Source organism: Ceratotherium simum, chromosome 4, assembly GCF_057802395.1.
Source record: "Ceratotherium simum simum isolate JZ-2026a chromosome 4, ASM5780239v1, whole genome shotgun sequence".
Classification (NCBI taxonomy): domain Eukaryota; kingdom Metazoa; phylum Chordata; class Mammalia; order Perissodactyla; family Rhinocerotidae; genus Ceratotherium; species Ceratotherium simum.
In genome coordinates, this window is record NC_141903.1 from 93,327,684 (window position 1) to 93,348,922 (window position 21,239).

At 40.7% G+C, this 21,239-nt stretch overlaps 1 protein-coding gene across 5 annotated transcripts in view; it reads right to left on the reverse strand.

Moving 5' to 3' along the window:
- Positions 1 to 1,080: 1,080 nt before the first annotated feature.
- Positions 1,081 to 21,239, reverse strand: part of NAIP (NLR family apoptosis inhibitory protein) — a 35,210-nt gene continuing 15,051 nt past the window's right edge. The window contains exons 7-15 of one of the 5 annotated variants that reach the window (XR_015552053.1): positions 17,051 to 17,132; positions 16,004 to 16,061; positions 13,783 to 15,891; positions 10,694 to 10,861; positions 9,400 to 9,552; positions 8,954 to 9,040; positions 6,587 to 6,751; positions 3,339 to 3,478; positions 1,514 to 1,600 (exon numbers count right to left, since the gene is read on the reverse strand). Coding sequence is in view for 4 of the 5 variants with exons in the window: in XM_004420472.3 (XP_004420529.1) it covers positions 1,236 to 1,600; positions 6,587 to 6,751; positions 8,954 to 9,040; positions 9,400 to 9,552; positions 10,694 to 10,861; positions 13,783 to 15,891; positions 16,004 to 16,061; positions 17,051 to 17,132 (3,187 nt within the window). In the remaining variant the exon portion in view is untranslated. Of the gene's footprint in view, positions 2,505 to 3,338; positions 3,479 to 6,586; positions 6,752 to 8,953; positions 9,041 to 9,399; positions 9,553 to 10,027; positions 10,231 to 10,693; positions 10,862 to 13,782; positions 15,892 to 16,003; positions 16,062 to 17,050; positions 17,133 to 21,239 lie in introns of those variants that run through there. The other 4 variants (XM_004420472.3, XM_087430219.1, XM_087430221.1 and 1 more) reach the window with 4 other exon arrangements.

The window sequence follows — 21,239 nt, forward strand, 5'->3', positions numbered from 1 at the left end:
CCTGCTGATGCTATAAATGCTGAACTAGTTTTGTATTTTAAGTGTAAAAATAACACAGGCACTTGTAAAACAAAAAGCAGTATAAAAAGGGAGAAGGTAAAAGAATGCCTTCCTAGAGTTAGCCACTGTTAACATTTGCTGGTGTAGACTTCCAGAAATTCTTAATGCAACTAGCGACATGAGAGTGTATTTTTTAAACAAATGGGATCGTACCATACGTATATACGTATTGACTTTTTCCTTGGTAAAAATAAAATTTAGGGAGAAAGAATGGTTATTTTCCAGCCTATACTAGCATCATGAGTTTGGAATGGGCTTCTAGCCATTCAGAAGACTCTGCTGCTTAACTGGTAGGGGAGCAATTCTTGACATGTAGATGTAGAATCCTTGAACAACGTGAAGTCACTAACAGACAAATTGTGTTCTCCCTGAGCAGACTGGATTCATACGAAAGTTCCAAGACCATTATAAATGCATATGTTGAACTCTCAAACACGTGGTTATCTAAAAAAAAGCATTGATACTCAGTATTCTGGAAAACACAAATTTAGCTAATCTCTAGTAATGCTAAATTCTACTCTGTATTTTTTGCTTATACAATAAGTGATGAGTCAAAAGCCTCTGGAATAAAAGCATTTTTCCCTAGATCCTATTTCTTTACATTGGCAATGGATAAAGAGAAGCTGTAAGTAAACTCGACTATACTGAAGTTAACTAAATACACAAAACAGACCCTAGAAGGATTAAGGAATAGCTCTTGGTCCAGAAAAGATCATCTGGACCCCCGGTGTTATGGTGAGCTCTTATTTCACCGTCTGTGGAACTGATTCAGCCCTTAAGTTAGCCGGTCCATGTATGACTTGAATACTTGCACATTGTGGCTTTAAGATACATCAGTGCGCCTCTCCCCACCCACTCCCTGAGGCCTTGTCCATTACTCTCCACCACAGTTACCCTGAAAACCTGATGCCGAGCCCGGATAACAGAGGGTCAGCTGTAGAAACTTGACTGAAGCACTGATCTGTAGTTGCTTATTCAGGGACTCAAAGGTGCAGGTAATAATCTAGTCCTTAAGCTCAGTGATGTGTAAGCAAAGTGTTTGGTTTCTTTATTACATGCCTTACACATTGTATAAATATTTTGTATGCAATATTTAATAAAATGTTTTTGGGTAATTAAACTTTTAGAATTGTTGACAAAAATTTCCTTGATTCAGCAGTTTTTAGCTAACTCTTCTATTTCTGAATGATTGGAGAGAATGGCAGTACCCATTTCCAGTGAATGATTAAGTATTTAGACTGAGGATGTCTTTCTTTCACGGCTGTAAGCAGTGCGACGTCCTCTGCATCCAGGAGCCAGCTTAACATGCTCAGTCTGGTGAGGCTCGGCAGGCGTGACACACATTGACTCAGAGCCTTGACTGTCACGGCCTGAGCTTTGATACATTCCGTGAAGTGCCTGGAAATAATCAATTCTTGCAAGTGTGGTAGGTTGTCCAGGGCTTGAAAGAAGTTTCTGTATCCTTCCTCTGTAATCTTGTGATTGATCTCAAGATCTAAGTTCTCGAGTTTCTGGAAACCTCCATTGATTGCTACCTTGGCTATAAAAAGCAAAATATTCATGAAAATGGAATCATAAGGACTTCTGTTTCAGTAACGGTAGACTAGGTTATTTGAACCAACCCCTCTCCCATCACCACCACCACTGAAAGTAGACAATGTTCAATATAGTATTTTTTAGATATCTTCTTAAAAGTCCCAAAGAGCTGGTAAGTTAATAAGGAACTACCTGGCTAAAACCCACAGGAAAAGCAGAAATGGGAGAAGTAAGGCTAAGCCCTAGGGCACTGAAACCGCTTTTACTAGGAGGGTTTTGCCCTTCTGTGCCCTTCTGGGCTTCTCTTTCGCTTTCACAGGAGGACAGCTTCAAGGCACAGCATGGCTAAGAAACAGGCTGAGTGACAAGGGACGTCAGAGATTGAGGCAACCATGTCTCCCCTTTACAGAGAGAAGGATGTGACACTCCTCAAACTGTCTTCTCACCGTCTCCTTCTGTGCACTCCACTTGTTGCCCAGGAGGGCCCTTCCTGTCATTGAGACTGAGGGCTCTGAAGGATGTGGGGCCTGGGCACTTAACAGGAAGTTCTCAATGTAGGTCGACTTCACTTTGGAAGTGGATACCTAGCCAGGTTTTTGTTTTTAATTGCTAAGTCTATTTATCCTAATTTGCGCAAAGGTTAGGTTTGGTTTCACTCTAGAACCCAGGACTGTAGCATAACTAACTTTAGAGGCAGAGGTACTGAGAAAATGTGTTCAGCTGTGTCCTGAGTAGGTCTCTCCAGTAGTACGCAAGAGATATTTCTCATTCCCCCGCAGGAACGACACTTCTGGAGGGACTTGAAGAAAAGTCCAGGCCTTCTACATTCGTTTCCTTCTTTCCTGTTTTCGCCATAACCCCTAGCTCATGTTTGTAGGTCGCTGGCTCTATGATGCGTCTGGTGTCTCCTGCAAGTCAGGTTCAAGCGTTACTCACTGCTGGGAGACGGTGGCCTGTCAGCTGTCCACCAAAGCAGCCACAGGGAAGTAAGGCTTCTCTGTTAGTCAGCATGCACTGTGCTCCCGCTCTGCCAGGCCTGCTGCGCTGGGAAGAGGGAGCACCTGCCCCTGGGGCGGACGGACTGGGGTTACTGGTCCCTGGTCCACAGGAGGCTTTGTTTGACCTCATGTGGTGAGAAGATGACCATGCAATAATAATTTGTGTTACACAGGGATGAGAAAGACCATCAAATTTAATGTTACTCAATTCTCCTCTTAAGGAGGGAGGGAAGAGGCTTTAAGGAAAAGGTCATAGTTGTTTTTAATAACATTTATAAAGTAACAGTGCTGAGCAGTAATGAAGTGAGATGCCGCCTTTGTAACACACCCTACGAAGCCCTCTCCAGTCTTCTCACAGCGTAACTCCTGCCTCTTGTGCAGATGTTCCTCTTTTTTTTTTTTTAAGTCCCTCAAATATGCCTGGTTCTCTGTCACTCCGGGCTATGATACAAATCATTACCTCTATTTGAAATGCCGTCTCAGTCTCTCCCCTCACAGCTGTGCCCGGGCCATTCTGACCTCAGGTCTCAATAGAAATCTCATTTCCTCCCAGAGGCCTTCCCTGACCCCAAATTAGGTAGAGTTCTGCTGTCAGAAGGAGAGGAGAGAGAGAATGAGGGAGAAAGACCTGGGCAGGAGTGATGTGCATATTGGCCAAGATCTTCCCAAAACTGATGAAAGACGTCAAGCCACAGAGTCAGTAGTTTCTACAAACCCAAGCAGAGTAAATACAAAGAAACTCACGCCTAGGCCTCTGAGAGTACAGCTGCCGTCCTAGACTGCTTGGGCAGCCATAACGAGGCACCCCGTCTCCAGTCCAGTGAGAGTGGAGGTTAGGGCTCCAACACGTGAATTGTGAGGGGACACAGTTCAGTCCATAGCAACTGCCAAAAAGTAAAGCAAAGGAAAAACCTTAAAAGCCCCGAGAGTGGGGAAGATACCTCACCTTCAAGGGCACAACAAAAAGACAGACAGCTGACTAAACAAAAAATGGTGGAAGCTGGAAATGTGAAAGAAAATCAGTGCCAAAACAGAACTCTATACTCACTGAAAAAAGTTATTTCAAAAACGAAGGCAAAATAAGAGACATATCCAGACAAAAAGTGAGAAAATTCATTACCAGCAGACCCACACGAGAGGAACACTCAAGGAGTTCTCGCGGCAGGAGGAGTGTGGTCCCTGGCAGATGAGTAGAAACGCAGGAGAGACTGAGGAGCCCCAGAAACAGCACGTATCTGGGAATGCTACATAAATAGCTGTTTGCAACAGTAATGTCTCGTGGAGTTTCAGTTTACGTAGAATTAAAACAAATGACAACAACAGTGCAAAAGGCTTGAGGGAGGTAAATAGAATGAAATGTTCTAGAGTCCCTAGCTTGTATTACTGTCTAATAACTCAGGGATGCACATTTGAACATCTAGGATACAACTAAGAGAATATATAACTCAAGATAATAGATGGGGAAGATGGAATAATAAATGAAGCAAGAAAGGTGAAAAAAGGAACATCTTGTGGGACAAATAGCAAATAGACATAAATTCAACTATATAATCAGTACATTAACTATAAATAGATTAATACTCCAATTGAGAGTAAAAGATTAACAGACTGCATTTTTTTAAACCTACCTAATCTTTTTACAAGAAACACACCTAAATAAAGGGCACAGAGAGACTAAAAGTAAAAGGAAGGAAGAACATGAGACACAAACAGCAGAAGGATGCCAGATGGCACAGTGACGTGTGACGAAATGACTGACTTGAAGGTAAGATGCATCACTAGGAATAAAGAGGGCTGATCTGCCAGCAAGATTGAATTCTAAATTGTATGTACCTAGGTTTAAAATACATAAAGCAAAAATAGAACTAAAAAGGAAAGAAGACAAATCAACAATCATAATGGGTGATTTTAACACAGCCTTCCCAGTTATTGATAGCACAAGCAGTCAAAAAAGTCAAAAAAAATTTAACGATTTGAATGGTACTTTTAACACTTGATTTGAACTTCAGAAAACTCATTCTTTGCAAGTGAAAATGGAATATTTACTAAAATTGACTATTTTAGTATGTATTTTGTATTATACTGGCCTGTAATACAAGTCTCAACAGATTTCAAAATTGAAATCAGACAGTGTATGTTCTATGATGACAGTGAAATCAAGCTAGAAACCAGGAACAAAAAGATTACTAGACAATCCTCAAATATCTGAAAATTAAGCAACACATTTCTAAATAACTGGTGTGGCAAAAACGTGACAACTGAAATTAGAAAATATTTGAACTGAATGAGAATGAAAATGACATATAAAACTTTTGAGAGGGAGCTAAAGCCAAAAGTGCTCTATCAGCTCAAGATGTTAGGACAAAAAAAAAAGAGTAAATTATATCCAAAGAAAGTAGGAGGAGATAATGGAGGTAAGAGCAGACATGAATGAAATAAAAACATATGAAAAGAGGGCCGGCCCCGTGGCTTAGGGTTAAGTGCGTGCGCTCCCCTACCGGTGGCCCGGGTTCAGATCCTGGGCCCGTACCGACGCACCACTTGTCTGGCCATGCTGAGGCTGTGTCCCACATACAGCAACTAGAAAGGATGTGCAACTATGACATACAACTATCTAGTGGGGCTTTGGGGGAAAAAAAAGGAGGAGGATTGGCAATAGATGTTAGCTCAGAGCTGGTCTTCCTCAGCAAAAAGAGGAGGATTAGCATGGATGTTAGCTCAGGGCTGATCTTCCTCACACACACACAAAAAAACATATCAAAAGAAAAATTTTTTAAAGAATAAAATTGATACACCAATTAGGTAAAAAAAAAGAATGCATAAATTACCAATATCAGGAATATAAAAAGGGTACTATTACCATAGATCATACAGATATTTTGAAAGATTATAAGTATATATTATGAGCAACTTTAGGTAAATTTAAAAGTTTCTAGAAAAATATAACTTGCGAAAACTTACCAATCATAAAACATAATATTTCCCAATAGAAAATCCGCTATGAAATACAACTACAGATTCATCAGAATGGCCTAAGTTGAAAGGTCTGGCAACACCAAGTAGTGGCCAGAATGTGAAACAACTGCTGGTGGGAATGTAAATTGGTACAACCATGGAAAACTGAGTATGTCTATACCATAGGACTCAAATTCCACCCCTAGAAATACCTTCAGATATACCTCAAAAGTCGTGTAAGTATGCATAGCAGCATTACTCAAAGTAGGCAAATATTGGAAACAACTCAAATATCCAGTTGAATGGATAAATAAATTGGGGTGTATAGAGTCATACAATGGAATAACATACAGCAGTGAAAATCAATGACCTCTAGCCACATGCATCAATATGAATGAATATCACAAATAGAATGTTGAGCCAAAAAAGATAGATGCGAGAGTACATACTGTGTATGATTCCATTACATACAAGTTTAAAACAGGTAAAACTAATCTTTGGTGAAAGAAAGTAGTATAGTGGTCACCTCTGGGAAGAAGGGGAATGTGGTGTCAGAGAAGGGACATAAAGGAGGCTTCTGGAATGTTTGTAATATTCCATATTCTAATCTGGGTGACCGTTACCCAAGGGTGAGTAACAACATTTTCAAGTATGCTCACTTGAAAATTCATTGAGCTGTGCACTTAGGATTTGTGTACTTTTCTGGATGTGTATTAATCTTCAATTTAAAAAAAAGTACTATAAAAAGGACTACATGGAGGGTATGTGGCCAGGTGTCTGAGACACTAGGTGTCAAGAACACAGACAGACAAGGGCTTGTATAATCTCAAACGGGAGGCTATCTTTTACTTCCAATCTGACCAGAATGAACCTAAGTCCACAGGACACTGGAGGGAACAATAGGATAGTGAAAATGAGAAAGTGGGTGGAACATTTTTAGAGGGACAAATGTTTTCATAGACATTTTGCAGCAAAAAGCTTAAGTATTACCACTGGCTTTCATGCAAGCTGAAACAGTTTATCTGAGGGTGGCTCACCAATTTCCATCACGCTGTCATCATTCAAAGTCTGGTAAAATGAGAGAACTCGGAGACATCGAAGATGCCGACACTGCTGGATGATCAGTTTGGCCACTTGATGAACGGCATCCCCAGTAGGAAGGATCAATTCCTCCAGGTTATTAAGAGAACCTAAAGTGTGGGCTGTCAGAAGAGACAAGCTATTCTCCATCCCGTGTTCCCAAACAATGGTAATCCACAGCCTCAAAATCATGCACAGTCCAGGAGGCCCCATGGAGGATAGAGGCTGTTCCTCTTCCTCTCCATGGGCAAGAGAAAGAGGTCGGCCTACACCTTGACCCTCGCTGCTACCTGCAGACCACCATTCCTCCCCTGCCAGCCCATCTCCCGCACTGTGGTCCAGAATGCCTATCCACTCTAGTTCCTCTTTGAGCCCAAAGCTTCCACTGGCCTCCAGGCCACGCGCCTAGCTCCCAGTGCCTTCAGCCCCCCTTTATACCTCATCTCCTGCTGTCATCCCCAGAGATTTCTACCTCTGCCCCCAGCACCAGAGCCTCACAAGCCCCCACTTGCATAGCTTTCCTTTTCACTTTGATCCTTCCTTAGCTTCGTACCTTATGGGTCACTTGATCTAGAGAAAGTTCTGTACTTCTGAGGCCTCACACCTGGAAATGTTTTGAACACTTTCTAACACAAAACCATGTTCCAGGCTCATCTTTTACTGTCCCTGTCCTAGTTCTTTTTTTTTTTTTTTGAGGAAGATTGGCCCTGCACTAACATCTGTTGCCAGTCTTCCTCTTTTTCTTTTTTCTTTTTTCTCCCCAAGCCCCAGTACATAGTTGTGTACCATAGTTGTAGAGTCATAGCTCTTCTGTGTGGGCCGCCACCTCAGCATGGCTTGATGAGCGGTGAGTAGGTTCCCCACCCCAGGGTTTGAAACCTGCGAACCCTGGGCCGCTGAAGCAGAGCACACAAACTTAGCCACTACTCTGCTGGGCCGGCCCAGCTGTCCCAGTTCTTTATCAGCCATTTCTCCAAGGACCCTGGCTACTTTTAGGGAGGCCAGTGTTTAAAGCTAAGATCTGGGCATTGGTGATCTTGTTCTTACTAGGGTGCTTTCTAGTCTCTCAATTGACTGAACTGAGAAATATGTGTGTGTCTGTATAGAGATATAGACATAAAGAGACCTATATACACATAGATATCCTTATGTCTATGAATATAGGTTAAAAACCTTGAGTCCACACCAGTATTTCCAATTCTAATTTAACACCTCAAAGTTCTTTCTAGCCTCACCTTTCAATATTTATAAATTCCTTCTCCAACAGGGAGGACACTTGCTCGCTATTCTCAGAGTGTTATTTGCTTGGTCAACTGTTGTATACAGACACCTCCTCGGCCCCTCATCCTGCCTCTGCCACCTCAGCCCTCTTGCTCCTCCCCTACCCACACGGCTGCATCCAAAGGAAGGAAACAGACAGGAAGAGATCTTAAGCATGCTGAAATTTGAGAAGCATTACTGCTCTACCCTCATATCTCCACTGACTCCCCCTATATTTTCCTGTTCCTTAAAAACAAGACAACAGGCCCCAAATGGAGTCACTTATGCTAAGCCCCACATCACCACACTAAGACTCTCCCAGAAATGGAATCTGAAACCAGTCAATCAGGAATGGCCTGATCAGCACTGGTTATGTCATCTGCCCTGCCATCCCCCTAAAGGAAGGTAACCTTGCAATAAGCAACTTGCTTTTTTGCCTAGCATGACTTCCTGTTCCTGCTCCCTCTGCCTATAAAAATCTTTCATTCTGTACAGCTCCTCAGAGCTCCTTTCTATCTGCTAGATTGGATGCTGTCCGATTCACATCCATTTTTGCTCAAATAAACTCTTAAAATTTTTAATATGCCTCAGTTTATCTTTTAACACCTGTTAGAATTTTTTCCATGAGCATACATTACTTTTGTAATCACAAGAAAAAAATGTGAAAAAGTATTTGAGCTCTTTCTATAGTTATCATTTTGTTAAATCTAGGTTTTCACATACTGAGCTTTCTTAACCTTAGAAGATAGTTTTACCTGCATTCTAGAAACTTCTGAAACAACAGGGGCTTACCATGTTTGGAATGGGTGCCTGACAATGAAATTGCCTAGTGCTATAATGACCACTAGTGTGTATTCTAAGAAGTCAGTCACTCTGACAACACTGCTTTGAGTGAGATCAAGGCATTCGGAGGGTAAGAGCTGAGCGGCTCTGTCCCTTCCTCCTAAAGAGCAGGGCAGCTAATGCATATCACAATTTGTTGTGGCTAATGCAAAACAGGAGACAGAGGATTTAGGGGGGAAGGAAACAAAGAATAAGTAAAAGGCACTGTTTTGTAAACATACCAAATTTTTCAGCTGTTTCCTTATCAGGAAATTCTTGTTGTTTAAGATTTAGTACCTTCAGAGAAGTAAAATTTGGCAAAATGATGACTATAAAAGGGGAAATAAAAATTATGTCAGCTACATCTCTTATACTAAAAAGTAATATGCTTAAAGAGTATTTTAAAAGTGATAGAAATCAATATAATCAGATAGAATTAATTAGTATGACTAAGTAGATAAAACAAATCTTTGCTCAGAAAATAATTCTAACTAGAAACGTTTAAACTTCTAGAAACAAATACACCTTATTGTTTGAGAATTCATTTAAGATCAGATATCTATTACAACAGTTTTGTTCTTTGACATCAATTGCACGTTTAAAATTTGGCTGTTTTTAAAAAGTACTTAAAATGACTCTGTGTCCACAGAAGCATCTTAAACCAAAATTTTACAATTATAGCTCTTACCAAATGGGATGGCTTTAAAAAAATTTCCAGAAAGCTTAATTTCTTTGAGTTTCTTGCAAGAAGCAAGTGCAGTCATGAGAGATTCAAAATCCGAAAAGAAATTACATTGCAGGTGGAAAACATGAAGGTCTGGAGAATTCTGAATTAATTTGACTGTAAAATATCAAAGATTTCAGAAATTAGAGAAGATTGCAAATTTCTATCAGAATTAGCCCTATAATTTGTATTTTGTTTCAACAACACTGAATTAAAAGGAAGCACCACAATGTCATGATTTAAGAATCAGGCCACTTTGGCTTAGGTTCAGGTTCTGCAACTAACTAGCAACTGTGTGAACCTGGATGCACAGTTGCTGACCCTCTCTGGGGATCAGTTTTCTCTGCCGTAAAATGAGGGCATTGACTCAGTAAGGTCACTTTCAGCTTTGACATCCTAATGTCTCTAAGTGCGCACATGACATTTGCACAATAGGAATACTATACAAAGGCACCTAAAAGCAATGACAATGCTGAAGCAAAACCTAAACTAATGCAACAATTGCTGACAAATGTAAGAAAACGACCACTTCCAGCTTCAGCTTCCTGGATTTGTTTGTGTACAACTGCAGGTCAACTCCATGGAGACTTACATTTCCTCAGTCTGTACTAAACCAAGGAATTGATGAAGCCCAAGTCATTTTGCTAAATGATGTACTTAAGAAAGATGGCTGCACAGGTTGTCCATCAACCGTGAGGACAGGCTGGCGAGAAACAGGAAGATGCTTCCGATTGCTGCCGATCAGCAGATTCCTCCCCTGATCTGGCAGATCTGTAAGTTGCAATGTAACGGCAACTTGAACAAAAGCAGAAGAAAAGAGCTCTACAAACTGTTTGGAGAGGCAGTATACCAGTGGTTCAGAGCTCAGACTCAGCAGTCGGAATTCCTGTGTCTGAGGTGCAGATTTACCACTTCCTTAGCTGGGTGACCTTGAGCAAAGTACTCAACCTCTTGATACCTCACTTTCCCCGGCTGTAAAACGAGAATAACAACGGCACCTTTCCTCACAGAATGGGTATGAGGATTACACAAGTCGATATTTGTCAAGTGCTTAGAACAATTCCTAGCAGGTAATAAGGGCTCAGTAACTACAAACAGCTCTCTGCTTCTCTAATGAGAAGGCGCGCTGTTCCCACAGTTTACCACGGATACTGGCGACCTCCTCATATCCAGAGACGCTTTAACTCTTAAATAAATCATTGGCCAAGCAGCTTTTTCAAGAGGTGTAAAAACAAGTGAATCAAAGTGCCATGCTTACCTAGTTTGGAAGGACCACGCTCAGCTGAAATACGGATCAATAATTTCTCCATACGGTGGAGATTTAGGAAGTCTTCAGGAATGACTGAAAAAACATTTTCTTTACCATCCAGATTCACAGACAGCTCTTTTAGGCAGAGGAACTTGTCCAAACTAGGAAAGAGTTGATCTGGAAAGCAACACACGTTTCCCTATTATTAAGGTAATGGTTCCAAATGGAAAATTTGAAACTGTCTTTCGATTCATCAAGCTATTTTCATATGAAAACCTTTCACAGACTTAAAACATTCTTTTTTAGAAAGTACACATATAAAGATACTGCTTTTTGCAGCATTTACTGTTTATCTCCTATATGGGAAGCCCTTGCTACTGTCTGGAGTCACAAAAGTAAACAAGACATCTCCTTAACCAATGGCGCTGAGATTACTGGATGTCCACGTGCAAAAGAATGAAGCTAGACCTCTACCTCCCACCAACATATACAAAATTAACTCAAAATGGACCAACAGCCTCAATATGAGAGCTAAAAACATACAACTCTTAGAAGAAAACGTAGGGGTAAGTCTTCACGACCTTGGATTTGACAATGGATTCTTAGATATGTTACCAAAAGCACTAGCAAAAAAGAAAAAATAGATAAATCAGACGTCATCAAAATTTAAAACTTTTGTTCATCAAAGGACATTATCGAGGCAGTGAACAATCTACCTAATAGGAGAAAATATTTTCAAACCATATGTCCAATAAGGATTTAATATCCAGAATATCGGAGGAGAATACAAATAACTCCTACAACTCAAAACAAAAAGACAACACAATTTTAAAAATGGGCAAAGGACTTAATAGACATGTCTCTGAAAAAGACATACAAACAGCCAGTAAGCACATGAAAAGACGTTCAACATCATTCGTCATTAGGGCCATGCAAATCAAAATTACCATGAGATACCACTTCACACCAACTAGGATGACTTTATCATTATAAAACAACAAGTGTTGAGGAGGACGTAGAGAAATTGGAGCCCTTGTACATTGCTGGTGGGAATGTAAAATGGTACAGCCAATGTGGAAAACTGTTTGGAGAGTCCTCAAAAATTAAAATATATTTACTACAATTAATAGAATACTGTTATTAATACAATTCTACTTCTGGGTATATATCCAAAAGAATTGAAAGCAGGGTCTCAAAGAGGTATTGGTACACCCATGTTCACAGCAGCATTATTCACAGCAGCCAGAAGAAACAATGCAAGTGTCCATCAATAGATAAATGGATCAACAAAACGTGATATATACACACAATGAAATATTATTCAGCTATAAAAGGAATGGAGTTCTGGCACACGCTACAACATGGATGAACCTTGAAAACATTGTGCCAAGTGAAATAAGCCAGACACAAAAGGACAAATATTATATGATTCCACTCACATGAAATATCTAGAATAGACCAATTCACAGAGACAGAAAGTAGATTAGACGTTATCAGCACTGGGGAGAGGAAGGAGAAGTTATTGTTTAATAGGTACAGAGTTTCTCTTTGGGATGATGAAAAGGTTCTGGAAATGGATAGTGTTGATGGTTGCACAACATTGTAAATGTACTTAATTCCTTTAAATTGTACACTTAAAAAGGGTTAAAGGGTAATTTTTATGTATATTTTACCATAATAAAAAAAGTATTTGAAAAAAATGAGTGCAATTTTTCTAAATTTGATGATAAATATCAACCCACAGATCTAAAAAACGCTCAGTGACCTTCAAGAAAGATCTATATAAAGCAAAGCATACCAGGCATATAACACGCTGCAAAAACCCAGGCCCCACTTACAACAATCAGAAAGTGAAAAAAATTTAAATACTATTTACAAAAGTATCAAAAAACCAGAAGTACCGGGGCCGGCCCAGTGGTGTAGCGGTTAAGTTCGTGTGCTCTTCTTTGGCAGCCCAGGGTTCACCGATTCGGATCCCGGGCGCGGACCTACGCACGGCTTGTTGAGCCATGCTGTGGCAGCGTCCCATACAAAGTAGAGGAAGATGGGCACAGATGTTAGCCCAGGGCTAATCTTCCTCACAAAAAACAACAAAAAAACCCCACAAGTACCTAGGAATAAGTTAAATGAAAGATATATAAAGTCTACACTGAAAACTTCAAACGTTGCTCAGAGAAGTAAAAGGAGACACAAATAAATGGGAGAGATTATCTCCCATGTATGTACTTCCCAGAGAGTACGAGTCCTTTCTTCCATTAAGCAGGTAGAGGGAGAGTAATTCTCAAGCATCGTCTTACACATAGATCATTCTTTTACTAATAACAAGTAATTTGTGTGTTTATTAAGAGGCTTCATTAGTTAATATTTTATTAATTTTATCTGAGTTATTTGAAAACCATTCTATTATTCAGAGGCCTTTCACTAATTCATACTACTGACAAAAATACATCAGTGAAAGTTTATTTTATTTTATTAATTTATTTTTTGTGTGTGAGGAAGATTAGCCCTGAGCTAACATCTGTTGCTAATCCTCCTCTTTTTTTTTTTTTTTTTGCTGAGGAAGACTGGCCCTGAGCTAACATCCATGCCCAACTTCCTCTACTTTATATGGGACGCCGCCACAGCATGGCTTGACAAGCGGTGCGTCAGCCTGTGCCCGGGATCCGACCCAGCGAACCTCGGGCCGCGGAAGCAGAGCATGCGAACCTACCCACTGCACCACCAGGCTGGCCCCTGAAGGTTTATCTTGTGTCTATTCTATCAGCAAGCATTAATGGTCTCATGCTTTCAGAAGTTTTCATCCTCTTAAAACTAAGAGTGTGGGCTGGCCCCGTGGCTTAGCGGTTACGTGTGCGCGCTCCGCTGCTGGCGGCCCGGGTTCGGATCCCAGGCGCGCACCGACGCACCGCTTCTCCAGCCATGCTGAGGCCCGTCCCACATACAGCAACTAGAAGGATGTGTAGCTGTGACATGCAACCATCTACTGGGGCTTTGGGGGAAAAATAAATAAATAAAATTAAAAAACAAAACAAAACAACTAAGAGTGAGAAAGTAAGATTCTGTATCAGAATAGCCGTCTAAACTACACTCAGGTGTACCTTGCACGTGGGTCGTTCCTGAGACTTCAAGAGATTCCAGGGAAGACAGGGTGAGGAGCAACTCCTGTTCTCCCGCACTCAGCTCAGATTTGCTTATGGAGCACTTGGTGAAGGAGGCCTTATACTGCTCAAGGGCTGGGCGGATGCTTTCCATAAAGCCCCTGCTGTCCTCTAAGTGGAGTCTGATGTGCTGTGAAGCTGAGAAAACTGCCATTAGAACCCTGAGCATCTCCTGGCCCACAGCATCAGTATGAGTCACATGGACTTCCAGAAGGGGAATCTTGTACTGCTTTGGAGAAAGTGTCCAGTAGCCAGTGCTGATGTCCGGCGGTGCACTGAGTTGCTTATTCAGAAAACTCGCCACTTCTTCCTCTTTTTCAGCTAAATTCTGCTCCCATTTATTCATCGGTTCAAAGGCAGAAGCATAGTCCTGATCTATAGTTGGTGCCTGTGATTTGTCCAAACAACTTTCCAGGACTGAAAAATCTAGTCTTGTGGCCTTCTTTCCTTGTATCAAGACCTGGATGCTCTTCAACAATAATAGGCTTTCGGGGTGGTCAAAAAAATACCGTAACTTAAGTACTTCTAATTTCAGGGTTCTCCCTTGAAGGAATCCAAAAATAAATGGAGAACATGCAGCAACAGTATTGCTTTGATACGCAATTTTTACAGCAAGAGCCAGTAAACGTTCTGAAACCAACGAAAAGTAACTTTGTGGACAAAGTTGCCACAAGCCCCTGAGAAATTCCATCTCCACTGAAATTTCTGGACGGTGCTTCAGGTAGTCATCATTTTCAGAGATGTTCTCCAATGACTCTTTACTATCCACCAAATGAAGCAAATGAGATACAACTTTTGGCCCTGCCTTGGTTGAAGCGTGGCAGGAGACGTAGTTCAAAAAATTGTTATAGGGAATTACAGCCATCAAGGACGAGTTCACTTGTTTCAGATAATGAAGTCCCAAATCTTGATCTTCTTGCCTATCTGAATCCAAGAGTTCAGCCAGCCTCATCCCAGCAAGAAATTCTTGGAACGCAGGACTTAAAAACTGATAGACTGGCCTCAGTCTCTGCGCTGTGAATTTGCTCATCAGGCACATGGCTAGGTCCTCGTCTTCATCGACCCCAGCTTCTACAAGGTCATCATCGTGAAACTCAAATCGAGATGAAAAAAATCCTTTCAAGGCCAGCTCACCGCAGGAGGACACAGTTGCTTTGAGAAGTTCAGCTGTGGTTTTGTACTTTAAGAAAAGACATTCCATGTAGGACTTGAAAACAGCCACATCATCAAAGGACTGGTCTAAAGGATACCGAGACCAATTAGCACAGACTGCTGCTACAAAGAGGGGAGTTTTCTGAATTCCCTGCAAACGTTTGTTCCTTCCAAAGTGAACCATAAACTTCCTCAGGGGGGCCATATTGCGTGAAAAGAGCTTCCGTAGTATATAGATGGTATTATAGAAGGGAAACACTTTGATCTCTAGAATCGTGTGTAGGTATCGGTGGATGTCCCTGGCCCTGCTTGTGCGGGCAGCAATCAATAAGCAGACCCTTGAGGAGTGGTTTCTTTGAATCAGTTTTGCTATGACTTGGGGGATCGAGCACATTTCTTTGTAGTCATCCAGAAGGAATAACACCTGGTTCTTTAACTGCTGGATGATGTTCCTCAGGCACACTTCAGTGACAGGGCCTTCTGTCCCTAGGAGTTGGTCACAGATGATGTTGGCTAGCCCCTGGTCCAGTCTGGTAGAGCTAAGGGAGAGATAGAAGACCAGCTGGAACCTGTTTAACAAGGGGCAGCATCCTGATGCCCAGAGAAGAGCTATTTGCTTCAGGAGGACCGTCTTTCCACTACCAGCTTCCCCCTTCACACACATGACAGAGTTCAAGTTGGCAAAGACCTCAGGCAACACCACAGGCTCTTGCACAGGACTGCTGATGGGTTTTGAAGCAAGGGACAGATCACAACCCAGCAACTGGTCAGTGATTTGGCAGGAAGAGACCTCAAGCAAAGACATGTGGCAGAAACGGGCACTGGTGTAGGCTTTTCTCAGTCGCTCACTCAGACCCTTTGCCTCCTGAAACCACTGGGCTTCACCCTGGACCATCTCTGTGGAGAGAAGAAAGGAGGCGCAGCTACAAATACTCTCGCTTTTAGATTCCCTCCATACAAACAGATGCACACATACGTATCATCCCATGTGCTACTTCAAAATCCTTACCTGGCGCTGTAGGACTAACTGCTGCCGAATCTTCAAGATTGCTTTCACATGTGGTTTCCTTTGAAAATAAAATCCTCTATTAAACCAAGATTTGTGTAAGAGAGTGGGACATCATGTTACAATCAGGGACCAAACAACCTCTAAATACAGCCCACCCTCAAACGTTTACGCCAAGAGGAGCGCTACAAATAGGAAACAGTAAATGACCTGCAAACCCCTCTGGGCGCGCACACCCAGGGGTCACGTACGCTACATTCCATGGGCCAGTCAAGCAGGGATTAGTCCAGGTAAGCAGAATCACAGCGTCTAGAGCAAGGCGGACCCTCCAAAAGTCATTAGGTGCAGCTTCTGACCTTAGTTATTAACATTTTTAATATCACATACCTAGGATGTAGGAAGGTTATGTTTCATCCTTAAAAAATAAGCTATTTATATATCCCCACACTTTTTTTTAAGTTCATTTTTCAATTCACAAATATAAAAGATGAATCAAGTGAATAGCAAATTACTTTGTTTTCTTTTTATGGGATGGCAAACATAATGTACCTAACATACAGCCTCAAATAAGGTATGTGTGTGAGTGTGTGTGTGAAATTGATAGTGGCTTATGTCCCAGAGAACTGTGTAGGATTTCTCAGTTTAAAGGGGTCAACCTATTACCTGGGTTATGATTTGGTTTGTCATTTACTTTTTATAAGACAAATACCTTCCCAGCCCTGGGAAAGGCCAAGTAGCAAGTCAGACCACACCGTCTTCCAGATGCAGATCACAGGTGGACTCCAGGTAGCCTGGATGCTAATCAGCACTAAGTCTAAGAGTCTGGACCCCAAAGTAGGAAGGCCTGACTCTACATTTCATGGAGCTGGGTATCATGTCTTACTGGTTTATTATCCTTATCCACACTTAGCACGTGATAGGTGCTTAATAGATATTGGTAGAATTTATGTATTTACCTACTTATTTACAATGAGCAATTCCTGTTCAAAAACAGTTTTTAATCACATGATCATGTACTGCTAAAATAAACAAGGTAGTGTTGTTCATTACCGTTAATTCAGAAAATTCACCATGGCTCTGAAGGTCTGGAATCACTTCTACAGAGGACTTCATATTTTGGAGAAACTGACAACTAAGCACAAAAGTTAAAAGTTATAAAAACATTTGTATGCAATTAAGCATCTGTATTAGGTTTTTAAAAGCACTATTAGAGTTTTAATGGCAAAAACTAGTATGAAATTAACATTTCCAGTGATTCTGTCAGCATCGTCGTCAAACAGGACATTTAGACTGTGGCTCTCAGCGACAGAAACATAAGTGGTTTATAAAGCAACGGTGGGGATAACCAGCAAATGTGGTGGAATGAGTGCCTATTTAACACTCATCCATGAAACTAACTAAAATGAACCTAAAGAATCAGAAATAGAGAAGAAATTCCATCTATGGATTCTGAAACAAAAAAAGGATATTAATAGAAAAACTGGTGAAATCCAACTAAAGTCTGGCATTGACAGTAATGCGCCAATGTTGGCTTCTTAATTTTGACAAATGTCACATGTAATGTAAGATGTTGGTATGAGGGGAAATTGGGTGTGCAGATATAGGAATTCTCTGTATTATCTTTGTACCTTTTCTCTAAATCTAAAATTATTCCCAAATAAAAGCTTATTCAAAAAAAAAAAAACCAAAAAACTCCATCAATACGAAAACTAAACAATGGCCACAAACATATTCTCTGAAAACTATTTACCAGACATCATGAAAGCAAGACATCTAAACTCAGGTATGATGTCTGCCCAAAGAACCAAGGGAGAAAATTCTAGAGAGCTCTCCCCACATGATGAACTTGAAGAAATGGGAAGGATAAATGTGAGTAGGTAAATGGGAAAACTAGGAACAACCAACTGTCTTGGGTGCATTTTCATGCTGCAGGATCACAGGACAGCAGGAGATAAGGCAAGAGGACACTCCATTTTTATGTTTCTAGACGGCTTGGAGACAAGTCCTGGAATAGGAGGTAGCCACAGGGAAACAGCAAGTAGGACTTGGAACGTTTCTGTCCACGGTTGCTACACAGGTAGACCTATCAAGGAAAAGGACTTTGAAGGAAGGTAAAATATAGACTTTTTCATACTAACAAAGCCAATACAGTTAGTTGCCTGTACAGTTAGTACAGTTAGCAGACCTTCACTACACAAAGGAAGTTCTTCAGTTAAAAGGAAAATGATAACAGATGGAAACTTGGTTCTACCCAAAGGAATGAAGAATGCCAGGGATGGTAACCAAGTGGGTAAATATAAAAGACATTTTTGTCTCTTTTTAAAATGTATTTAAAGGATAATTGTTTAAAGCAAAGATGTAACACTATATTGTGAGATTTATAATATATGTGGAAGAAAATAAATGACAATAATCGCACAAAGGATAGGCAGCGAGAGATAGGCGTCACTGTTACATGGCTCAGACGTATGTCAAGTGTGGTAACACTATTTGAAGATGACTGTGATGTTAAACATGCATATTGTAAATTCTAGGGCAGGTTCTAAAAAGACAAAATAAAGATATACGACTAATAAGCCAACATTAGAGATAAAATGGAATACTGAAAAGTACCCAAAGAAGTCAGGAAAAGAAGAATCAAAGAAGAGATGGGATAAAGAGAAAACAAATAGCAAAATAGTAGATTCAAATCCAACCAAATCAATAACGACATTAAATGTAAATGTTCTAAACGTTCCCATTATAAGCAGGTATTGTCCGACTGTTAAAAAAGCAAGACCGGGACCGGCCCAGTGGCACAAGCGGTTAAGTGCTCGCGCTCTGCTTCGGTGGCCTGGGGTTCGCAGGTTCGGATCCCGGGTGCGCACCAACGCACAGCTTGCTAAGCCATGCTGTGGTGGTGTCCCATATAAAGTAGAGGAAGATGGGCACGGATGTTAGCCCAGGGCCACTCTTCCTCAAAAAAACGGGGAGGATTGGCATCGGATGTTAGCTCAGGGCTAGTCCTCTTCACAAAAAAAAAAAAAAAGCAAGACCAACTATGTTGCCTACAAGAAACTCATTTTAAATATAAAGTCATAGATTAAAAGTAAAACGATTTCAAAAAAGACATACCATGTAAAAACTAATTCTAGAAAAGCTGGAGTGGCTATATTAATATCAGATAAAGATTTAAGAATAAATAATACTATGAGGAATAAAAAGGGATATTTCACATATTCTCTGGATACAAAAGAGCAAAGGGAAAAGAATAGCCAAACATGCTCATGAAGAAAAAGAACAAGGAAATTGTATAGGAAAATATGAAAATATGCTCAACATTATTAGTAATTAGAGTGACAAATAGGAAAATTTGGGCAATACCAAGTTAGTGAGGAAGCAGACCAATGGGAACCCATCCATGCTAATGGGAATGTAAATCAGTAAAACCACTTTGAAAAAAGTTTTGTATCATCTAGTAAAGTTGAATATGTGCAAACCCTGTGACTCTGCAATCCCATGGTTTCTTGTGTATCCTAGAGAAACCCACATGAGCACTGAGAAATGTGTACAAGAATGTTCACAGTGGCATTTTTTGAATTTGCAACACTCTGAAAGGCACCCAGATGTTGAATCAAGAATAGAATGGATAAATTATTATATATTCATAAAATAATTATATAGCAGTGAAAACAATGAACTACAACTTTACATATAATTATGGATGAATCTCAAAAACAATGTGGAGCAAAATGAGGCAATCACAGAAGAACTGTGCAGGATGCTCCCATTTATTTGAACTTCAAGAAGAAGCAAATGTAAATATGTTGAAGGATACATACGTAGTTGGTAAAACCATAAAGAGAAGCAAAGGAAGAATTAACCCCAAATTCAGGATCACGTTTACCTCTGTATTGGAGGGACAAGGACGTAATTGGAATTGGGGAGGGGGACACATGTGGTCTTCTAAAGCACTGGTAATATTCAACTTCTTAACTCTAGCTGTGGGTTCATTGGTTTATCATTGTCCTTTACATCACACATAGGTATTTTAGGTGCTCCTTTAGAGGCATCCTAGTTTGCAATTTAAAAAAGGTGGCAGAGGGCCGGCCCCGTGGCTTAGCGGTGAAGCGCGCGAGCTCTGCTACTGGCAGCCCGGGTTGGGATCCCGGGCGTGCACCAACGCACCGCTTCTCCGGCCATGCTGGGGCTGCGTCCCACATACAGCAACTAGAAGGATGTGCAGCTATGACATACAACTATCTACTGGGGCTTTGGGGAAAAAAAAAAGGAGGAGGATTGGCAATAGATGTTAGCTCAGAGCCAGTCTTCCTCAGCAAAAAAAGAGGAGGATTAGCATGGATGTTAGCTCAGGGCTGACCTCCCTCACAAAAAAAATAAAATAAAATAAAAAAGGAGGCAGAGGAAGAGTAAAAACCTACACAAAAAGGGAGATGATAGATTCTAGAAAAAGTTCTAAATAAAATTAGACTGCATCCTGACTTATCTTTCCAAGAATAAAGAAGACTATTCCCACTGTTCTCAATAATTTAGTAAATGTTAAATCCAAATAAGAAAAAAAGCAACTACTTCTGTCAAAATACCTTCAAAGTGGGGCGGCCCCGTGGCTTAGCGGTTAAGTGCGCACGCTCCGCTGCTGGTGGCCCGGGTTCAGATCCCGGGAGCGCACAGAGGCACCGCTTCTCCGGCCATGCTGGGGCTGCGTCCCACATGCAGTGGCTGGAGGGATGTGCAGCTATGACATACAACTATCTACTGGGGCTTTGGGGGAAAAATAAATAAATAAATAAAATCTTAAAAAAAAAAAAATACCTTCAAAGCAGCATCCTCTCCAGAATCTTAGAATTAGATGGAAGTATTCACATTAAGATCTGTATGTATTAATATTTATTTCTGGAAAAACTCATACTAATTACAAAGTGAAAACAACAAATTCCTTCTTGCAATTGAACATTTCTGCAGAGTTTGGTGGGTGAAAAATAAATAAGCCAAAAAATGTTTTAAGAGTCATAGAAAAGAAATATTAAAGAAATAGCTATTTCTTGATGAATTTTTAGAACACTGGAAACAAACAAAATCCTAGAAGCTTCCAGAGGGGGTCAAAGTAGTTTGCGATCAAAGGATTAAGTATCAGAAAGGTGTGGAACTTCTCAACAGCCACACTGGAAGCTATTAGAAAATGCAGCAATGTCTCTATAGGTTAGAATTAGGATGACTTCCAACCTAGAATTCTATACCT